The sequence below is a fragment of the Maylandia zebra genome, linkage group LG14, assembly GCF_041146795.1.
Source record: "Maylandia zebra isolate NMK-2024a linkage group LG14, Mzebra_GT3a, whole genome shotgun sequence".
NCBI classification, from domain to species: Eukaryota; Metazoa; Chordata; class Actinopteri; order Cichliformes; family Cichlidae; genus Maylandia; species Maylandia zebra.
In genome coordinates, this window is record NC_135180.1 from 39,327,536 (window position 1) to 39,337,293 (window position 9,758).

Consider the following 9,758-nt stretch of genomic DNA (forward strand, 5'->3'; position numbering starts at 1 on the left):
TTTTCTAGAAGTCTCCTGTGAGCCGTCCTGTTTATGCACTTTCTCACCACATGCACTATATGCAATACTCCTTCACCTTTTTTCTGTTTAACATCACACTGATGGATCAGAGAGATTCAGTATCTTGCCCGAGGATACTTTGGCATGCAGACTGGACCCGCTCCACCTCCTGAGCTGCAGCCATCACTGCGAACTTTGCAAAAACCTGTCAGCATCTTTAGACGTCGCTCTGTCTTTAAACATGAAGATAGATCGTTTAAAATAAAGAAACATGTCTGACTTTCTCAAACTGTGAGAGAGGCAGACGCTGCTTCCTCAGATGTTTTGGTGTCGACGTGACATTATCACAGAGCCGCTGCAGATGTGCGGAGGCCGTCTGAGTGCAGTGAACTCATCCTCATTCTGACTGAGCATTGAGACATCGTGCTCAGCAACAACACTCGGGTGGTGTTTCGACGATACAAACAATAAAAACTAACGTGATGTGAGATTAGAAAATACTGAACTACAGTAGCTGATACACACACAGCCCCAGTCTTTGCACTGCAGGTCCAAACACCTGCACGGCGTAACAGCTGCGATGCATCTGCTCTGAAAGCACGACAGATGGGAGGATTTGGGCTCTTTTACATGTGTTTGGTGGAAGAATACTCTCTGCTTGGCACAGCATGCATCACTGTGAAACGCCACAGTCCTTTAAATCCTCCCATTTTGCTGAGAAAAGGTGAAAACGACCTGATCTTTCAGCTGAGGGTTGTTATTCAGCGTACGCCTGACTCGTCCTCCCGACTCTATAAATATTGGAGGCTTACAGTCTGTCAGAAACATGCAGTCGTGCTGTTTGACCTGTAAAGACGTCTGTGCCTCTTGGTTTATTTTGCATTTCCACAACAGTGCAGTCCTGATGAACTGGACCGTCAAAAGTCCTCCAGCGGTCTGAAGTTTGAAGCCTAATCTTGAAAGTAGAGATAGTGTCTGTCTCCTGAATCCAAACTGGAAGCTGGTTCCACAGAAGAGGGGCCTGAAAACTGAAGGCTCTGCCTCCCATTCTACTTTTAAATACTCTAGGAACAACAAGTAGGCCTGCAGAGCGAGAGCGAAGTGCTCTGATGGGTCTTTGCTTTACAAATGGTGTCAGGGTGTCGGAGAGGTTTTGTGTCTCTTGGGGTTTTTCTAAAAATTGTCTGCATGAAAGAAACATGTGACCGACGTCCCAGCACTGATTAATGAACTTGTTTTGTCTGATATTTGTGTGGCTGCAGGAGGCTGTGAGCGGCCCTCTAATGCATTTTCATATCTAAAGATTAGCGCAGCAGATAAGTGATTTCTCTTATTAATGTTGCTCAAAAACAACAAGACGACTCATGAAATTTCATTTTAAAGCTTAAATCTGAGGTGTTGGCGGCGGCGGTCGAGTCGGTTAACGTTCCCGCTCACGCTGAGGGCGTGATGTGAGCGCTCGGCTCCAAATTAAAGTGTAATCGTTGTGTTTGTGACTTCACAGTGACTCAGGGTGGAAACAAAAACATCACAGGGGGGAGCGTGATGTCATCGCTTTCCATCGTGTGTGTGTGTTCGTGCCAGCGGCTCCTTAGCAATGGCTGTTCGCTGTTAATGTGTTGCCACGGCAACCGGCGGCTGATAATGCGTTGTTCATTATCCTCCAGAGAAGATGATGAAGACGAAGACGGTGAAGGAGAAAATGTGTGTGGAGCCCAGAATCACAGATTGATCTCAGATTTGTCGGCTCTTCCTGTGACGAGCCAGAGCACAGGACGAAGGTCCATCAAAATGAAACTGACTCTTACAGACAAAATCGCAACATGATGGGAAAATAGATGTGGAAGGACGTGCACGTAGTCAGCATCAGCTCCTCAGCGATGTGGAAGTGCAACAGCAGAAAGAGAAGCAGCAACATATCAGACGTGTCCTTCTGAAAAAGATAAAAGCAAGAAATAAAATCTAAGTGAACTTTTGTTCAATTAGAACAAACGTTTTCAGTTCTAAACGAACGTGCTCGGCTCAGATCAGTCATCTGGAACACGAACAGAGCAAAGGGAGAACTTTTAAAAATCGCAGTGTTCTGTTGCCTGCTCTGGTTAAAGTGGTGCAGGAACCCTGCAATGAGCTGATGTGATGCTTGTGTTCGTGCTGTCTTTCTACATGGCTGAAGGTGGAGTTCAGTCAGTGAGTCTCTGCTACACTTGGTGTAAACTAACTGTGACCATGAAACCAGGCCACTGTGCAGCAAGCGAACCTGCAGAGGACTTTCATGCAGCCTTTAAATATCACAGTTAGCCTGCAGCAGCTTTCACAACATGAAGAAACATAATGTGACATGTGCAGATTGAAAACAAGAGGACTTAATGTCTTTGAAGCGAGCGAAGCTAACGTTCACCTTCCTGATGGCTGGTTGTGTAAAGCGCTTTGGGGTCCTTAGGGACTAGAAAAGCGCTATACAAATACAGGCCATTTACCATTTTACCATTCCTCTCCCTGTTAAATCAGCAGCTGGACCTTTAGCTGCAACTCACCGTGAGACGAACTGCACACACACAAGCTGCGTCTCAGTGCGTGGGCTGCAACCTCCTGAGGACCCGGGCCGAGAAGACCGAGAAGGCCGGAAGTGAGCGTCTGTGAAATTGGACGGTCTAACCTTCTGATCTGCGTCACCGCTGTCTAAATATAACAGGACACCGGAGTAAACTCTCGACCATCTCACACTTATGATAATCAGTCTGTTTGACGTTTATTCGGCTGTGTGAAAACTAGAACTTTAATCTCAGCCAAACAGATTCACTCAGGAACAAATCAAACACTGAAAGAAGCCAAACAATAACAGTTTTAAGTTATCTGAGTGACTCACAAGTCTGAAAACGACGTGCCGGGAGTTCGCTGTCCTCGCCCGGTCAGCTATCGAGCTGGTGGGTAACAGACGTCTCTGAAAACATCGGAGCACTTTTGCAAACATGTGATGTCCTGATAAATCTGCAGATATTTGAAGTTTACACAGCTACTGTCTCGCCTGAAACTACCTTAAAAATGTATTTTGCGACACAGAAAGAGTAATAAGAGTAATATTAAAACTAAGTAGTGGCTGATATCGTTGGAAACTGGACTTGGCTGGGCCGCGCTATGAATTCTGGATATGGTGGGCCACGAAGGACACACCCGACCCATCCTTCAAATTCGGGGAAATGAAGGACACATTGATATCGTCGTGTCGGTGTTGTTCCCAGATCAACACCAACATGACGATCAGATCATCCATTTTGCACAGCCTTTGTCGCCTCGCTGTGACGTTAAACCTGCAGACACCTGCACTCCTTGTGGCCCATTTTAACCTGGCTATAAATGATGCATACAGTTTTGCCTCTTTTATCTCTTTTCGTGACTTAAATGTTGGTAATTATGACCCATTAGGACTGCCTTTGCTGCGTTACTGTTTAGGCTTGAAGGTGCACAGTTGATGTGAAATAATAACTTCCCTCAAATGTGTTAAAGTAACGAGCCTGTTTTTAAAATGTGAGGAGTAGAAAGTTCAGATATTTGTGTTAAAAAGGAGTAAAAGTAAAAGGAGTAAAAACAATACTCCAGTAAAGTACAGATACCAGAAAAATTCTACTTAAGTACAATAAATAAGTAAGAATGCAAACATTGATGTGCTTTATTAGTTTTTAAAAATAATTTCCTGAATGTGTCGTATTAATGTTCTTCGTTAAAATAATCCTATTTGTTCCAGTCTCGAAAGGAGCCAGCTGAGGTGGTTCGGGCATCTGACAAGGATGCCTCCTGGGCGCCTCCTGGGTGAGGTGTTCCAGGCATGTCCCACCGGGAGGAGGCCCCGGGGCAGACCCAGGACACGCTGGAGAGATTATATCTCTCGGCTGGCCTGGGAACGCCTTGGTGTTCCCCCGGATAAGCTGGAGGAGGTGGCTGGGGAGAGGGAGGTCTGGGCCTCTTTGCTTAGGCTGCTGCCCCCGCGACCCGGCCCCGGACAAAGCGGATGAAGATGGATGGATGGATGGATGGATGGATGGATGGATGTTCCAGTCTCCTCTGCTGAGGGTGGAAGCAGAAACCTGTCTAACCTCCATCCACACAAAGAAAATACTGTGGCAATAAATTCTCAGTGATTCGGTTTCCATCAAAAGTCTGCCAACTTTTAAAACCATCTCTGACTGACATAAGAATACAAAAATAAATAAAAAGACACATTTTAATGTCCAAAGTTTGAAGCCTAATCTTGAAAGTAGAGATAGTGTCTGTCTCCTGAATCCAAACTGGAAGCTGGTTCCACAGAAGAGGGGCCTGAAAACTGAAGGCTCTGCCTCCCATTCTACTTTTAAATAGAGTCAGAACAGGGTGGGGGACACGTGCCCACATTATGTTCATGGCAAGAGAAGATGAGAGCTTTTACCCCAGGGTGCGTTCTTCATTCTCAGCTCACTACAGGTTTCCCAGCCTCAGAAACAGCACAGCTACATAGAAGTTAAGACTCACTAACACTATAAACTAACATGAGCTGTGAGCTCAGTTTCATGATCGTTAACATGCAAATCGTTGTTGCTAAGATCAAGTTCTTTCTCTCGTTCCTGAGAGGAAGCTCCACGAACTATGTATGATTCACACGCTAGTTTGGTGCAAGTGTCCATCGCTAGGTTGGGGAAACGCAGCGGACTCTGAGGATGAACTCTCCCACTGAAAACATTAAATCATCTTTATTGGGTCTTCTGGATTATTGAGCATCAGGACAACTAATGCTGGCTATCCGCACAGCAAACTGTGTAGGTGTGATCGTGGCTCAAGAGTTGGGCGTTCGTCTTATAACCGGAAGGTTGCCGGTTCGAGCCCCGGCTCGCACAGTCTCGGTCGTTGTGTCCTTGGGCAAGACACTTCACCTGCCGCCTACTGGTGTTGGCCAGAGGGGCCGATGGCGTGATATGGCAGCTTCTGTCAGTCTGCCCCAGGGCAGCTGTGGCTACACCTGTAGCTGCCTCCACCAGTGTGTGAATGTAAATCGCTTTGAGGGCCCCGGAAAGCACTATATAAATGCAATCCATTATTATTAGGTACATCACACACAGATACTAATAAGTAAGAAGAAATACCTGTACAGTAACCTCACAGCAGCCATATTATTGGTCAGGTGATCCCTTCCACTGCCGATGTGGCAACAACAGAGCCGTTTCCCCTCCTTAAGAAACGTGTGTGAACCATCCAAAAATCACGACTTACCTCTGTTTCTATCATTGTGTCGTATCCCACCTTTACGTGTCGTCTCGGTGTGATCCGGCTGAGCCAGAGCAGCTCCACCGGGCCGCTTCTAACTTTAAACTGTTGTTGACTCTGTCATATTTTGTGTTCTGTTTTTTCTCTAAAAGCCAATAAAAACACTACAAAACTCTCCACACCTGTACAAGCGCGGCTGCTGTGAGCAGAGGAAGCTGAAGGGAAAGCAGAAGTAACCTGTTAAACGTCCTGTGAGTGTTTGTGTCATTCAGGCCTGAGAATGTGAGTTTGTCCTCAGCGAAACCAGGGGCCGCAGTAAAAATGTCAGAGCACTGCGGAGTGATAATCAGCTGCAAAAGGTCCCACAGCAGAGAGAGGTCAGAGGTCACAGAGGAACAATGAGGGGAGCTGCAGTGTTTGTGCAGATAATCCATCCCGCAGCACCAGATTGGATCAGGCTGGGTCAGGCTGGATTGGATAGCCTTTATTGTCCTCAAGGGACAATTGAGTTACAAACTGTGGTGACCAGCCAGCGAGATAGCATTAAACAAATGAAAGACACAGACACGGGAACTTGGTGGGTGTCTGCACTCATACGTTGGATCTAGCTTGTTCCGGCGCATCCCACAGATATTCGATCAGATTGGGATCTTGGACGTCTAGAGGCAGAGTTGGCCTCTTTGTTGTTTCTGGAGTGGTTTTAGCAGAATGCTGGCCTCTGATGGGGGAGAGTGCTGGGATTTTGTAGATGTCATCAATAAAACTGTCAAATAATAATGTGGGTGCAAAAGAAAACATGCAGCACTGCTCCTGATTCACTCATTCATCCTTCAATTTGCAACTCAAATGTACTTAAATAGCACAAAATCACAGCAGCTGTTTGATACTGTAAGGTGAAAACTCTACAGTAATACAGAGAAACCCCAACAACCAGACCACCCCAGTGAGCAAGCACTTGGCGACAGTGGGAAGGAAAAACTCCCTTTTAACAGGAAGAACCAGGTTTGGGGTGGAGTGAGGAGGAGCTGCTTTATTTCTTTTCTTTTGCAAAGCGTCCTCGGGTTAAAGGAACTGCAGAAATCAAAGTTTCTGTTATTATTATGACTACAAAGATGGCCGTCTGAAAACAGCTTCAGCCATTCTGAAACTTGAAAGTAGAGCACTAGTCATCAAATTCAGTCCACCCAGGTTTTATTCACCTGGAGTGATGTCATCAGTTTTACTTAAATCCTTAACAAAGAGGCAGAGGGGTCACTGCTGACCTGGTGCTGGTTAGATCCACTTTGCTGTAGCATTAGCCAAACTGCTAACAACTCATCCAAACAGCAGGAAGAAAAACTTCTTTCCTCTTTTTTGTTCTGCTCTTTAAACTGGACACACTGGATTCGATTTAGCACACAAATAAATATTTGAAAGTGTAAAATGTGAACATTTAATGCTCCTGCATTTATTCCCCGTAGGAAGATCGGTTGTGTTCCTCCTGAAATATAATATCAGGATCGGTCCTCGCGGCGTGTACATCGTGAAGAGCTGCGCTGCTTATTGCGAGCCGTTATCTAAAGTGCTTCCATTGAAGTTGGACTTGAATCGAGTGTTATTTTACGCTCTGCTGGGACTGCGTTGAGTCATCCGTGTTGGTGGGATTCCCTGATGCCATTTCCACTCTGTCTGCCTGCAGAAGAACATTTGAAAGCAGCACAAAGTGTTTTTCGACAGTATAAAAGTCGTGTTTGTTCTGACTAAATGTTGAGTGGGCGACTCTCTGCTGCTGCCTCTTTGTTTAATGGAGATATCAGCGAGTGCTAATGAAGTCTGCTAATCCTCTGAACGCTCCGTTAATTCCTGTCCTCTTCAGCCCGACGTTCCGCTGTTGTATTTGTCGGAGATGAGCGGCGGCAGCCGCGGCGCGCTGCTGCTGATAGGTTTATTGTTTTATTGCTCGGCTTCCATTTAAAGTCAATAAGGATTAATGGACTTTTGTTTAACTTGTAAGTCAGAGTTCCTTCATCACCTTGCAGCTCGCCGGCTGTCAATCAGCCACGCGGCATCATGTGACCCACAGGAGGAGGAGCACCAGGCTTCAAAAGGGCAGCACCCACAGCACCAGGACCAGAGAGAGCCAAGAACCAGAACCAGCACCAGGACCAGCAGAAGAAACCAGACCAGCACCAGTAGGAGCTTCTCCTTCTCCTCTGCTCTTTTTCTTAGTTCTTTTTCTCTTTTAACATCTTCTTCTTGCTCTCCTCCAGGTATGCAGTGTGTACGTTGTCCCGCCATTTTGGTTCTCATGGCACTGGTTCTGTGCAGTACCGGAGTTTCCTCTCAGCCAGACAGAGACCAGCTGCAGGACCCGGACCTGGAGCTGGAGCTGGAGCTGCGCAATCATCGGCTGCTGCAACGACCTCGCAGCGCAGGGTTCCTGTCACAGGTGAGACCGAGCACCCTGACAGCTCGCAGCATCGTTTTAGTGCGCCATTACTTTGAAGGAACAGTGGGGAAACAGCTCCCTTCAGATTAAAGCGTCGCGATGATAAGGCTCTGTTAGTGAGATGCTTTATTATCTTTGGAGCCAGGCTAGCTGGTTCCCTCTTATTCAACATGTTTTTATGCTAAGCAAAGCTCACAAGGTAGCAGAAAAGACAGTTAGAGGGTTCCAAGTATTTCTTCAAAGTTCTGCTTCAGCTCCATATTTCTATTCTTTAACTCTGCCAGAGCAGCTTTGCATGATTCACAGCTCAGAATAATCCTTCTTTATCTGATCCAGGGCATTTCCCATCTGCCTTCACTGAATCAAACTCTGATTGGCTGCTGAATGTGTGGGTGGGACTTGTGTTTGCCGAGATGATTATATCAGGATATTTGCTCTCCATGACATCATAGAGACACAAAAGTGGAAAAAACAAAAATACAAACAAAAAGTGATTTACAACAGAAGCCGAGTTACCTCGTTTCATTCTTCTGCAGTTAAAACTGGACAGTTTGTTTCTTCTTATGATTTCTTGCTCTGTTCATCCACATTAATGTTTTGGAACAGCAGGTCAGTTCAGATCAAATGTGTCTTCTTGGGAAGATCCCAGAAAAACTTGGTGCAGTTCCAAGTTGCTCTAAACAGTTCTGAGCTCTTCTGTTTGGTTACTATTCGATGTGTCCTAATCCGTGCTGAATCATTCTGACCTGCTCTAAACTCGTTCATCACTGTTGCCAAACTCCCAGGTGTACCACATGGTTCCAAAAAAGTGATTTAAACTGTTCTAGCTGCTCTTAGCTGTGCTAAAGGGTCTGCTTTGGTGCTAAACTGGTTTCTGGATCCTCAGGAGTGGAGTAAACGTGCGGTGGAGGACCTGCTCGCTCAGATGTCTCTGCCTGAGGCCGACGTCCAGCGGGAAGCTGAGGCAACAGGCGGGAGGATGAACCTGGAGCGGTCTGCCGACCAACCCAACAGCATACCCCCCCGCGAACGCAAGGCCGGCTGCAAGAACTTCTACTGGAAGGGCCTCACTTCCTGTTAAAGCCCCCCCAGGTACGTGACCACCTGCTTAAGCTACACCTACAAACTATACCAGTTAACCTAGATACCAACCTGCTGTCTCACCTGTCTTCTTTTTTGCTTCCAGATGAGGCCACGCCTTCCTAAGACCAGTGGACCGATCCCCTATCACCTGGCCTTCACCTGAGAGATTGGATGGACCAATCAGCAGCTGTCTGGCTGCATCATACCTGAATAATTAATGTAATTATCAAATAAAGAGAGAAATCTGTGAAGTCTGTGTCCCCGCCTCCTCTGTCTGTCTGAACTGTGAACACACATCCAGCTGTGCAGCAGCTGTTAGCATCCTGACAACAGACTCCTGCATGCGTGACCGGGAGGAGCAGTGGGAGCACTGGGAGTGATCGGTGTGTTTGTGTGGAAACAGCAGCAGGCCTTAGTGTTTGAACAGAGAGCGAGAGGGGCGAGTCTAATTAACCTTAAATGGAGAGCAGCGAGAGAGAGCAAATATTGGCTGAAGACATTAAACGGCTGAGAGAGAGTCGGAGTGATTGCAGGCAGACACTTTAGTCCATTAAAGGGCACAACATCACTCACACACATCTTTGAAAGCTTCACACTAATGTGCACACTCAAGCCCCGCCCTCTTCCTGAACATAAGCCACCGATTGGCTGCTATGCAGCAGCGTGTTCGTGTTTCACTTTAGGAGAACGAATACGTCCGCTGTTATTTCAGCGTCTTAGACACTGATCTGAGGCAAGGTCATGTCAGCAGAGCGAGGGTCACATTTACAGCTCGACTCACGCTGCTGATCTGTGCTGGCCTTTAATTATTAAACCGAACGTGACGACCACATGCAGTGGCGGTCCTAGCCTGTTTGGCGCCCTGGGCGAACACTCCCTCTGGCACCCCCCCCCCCCCCTCCCACACACACACGCACACACAAAACATATTAAGGATTATACATTAACATAAAGCTGTTGTACACACACACACATATATGAAGAGAGAGAGAGTGCATAGTATGCAAATGGCCAC

At 46.7% G+C, this 9,758-nt stretch overlaps 1 protein-coding gene across 1 annotated transcript; it reads left to right on the forward strand.

The window, feature by feature from the left end:
- The first annotated feature begins 7,192 nt into the window (after positions 1 to 7,192).
- Positions 7,193 to 8,988, forward strand: sst1.2 (somatostatin 1, tandem duplicate 2). Its single transcript, XM_004564990.3, has 4 exons — positions 7,193 to 7,403; positions 7,482 to 7,660; positions 8,547 to 8,752; positions 8,847 to 8,988. Exons 1-3 carry the CDS (start codon positions 7,202 to 7,204, stop codon positions 8,739 to 8,741), a joined length of 576 nt encoding a protein of 191 aa, XP_004565047.3. The 5' UTR covers positions 7,193 to 7,201; the 3' UTR covers positions 8,742 to 8,752; positions 8,847 to 8,988.
- The last annotated feature ends 770 nt before the right edge of the window (positions 8,989 to 9,758 follow it).

Coding starts and splice junctions, on each gene's coding strand:
- sst1.2 (XM_004564990.3), top strand. CDS start 7,202: ATGGACTTTTGTTTAACTTGTAAGTCAGAGTTCCTTCATCACCTTGCA. Junction 7,404..7,481: donor AAGAAACCAGACCAGCACCA/GTAGGAGCTTCT, acceptor GCTCTCCTCCAG/GTATGCAGTGTGTACGTTGT. Junction 7,661..8,546: donor GCGCAGGGTTCCTGTCACAG/GTGAGACCGAGC, acceptor CTGGATCCTCAG/GAGTGGAGTAAACGTGCGGT.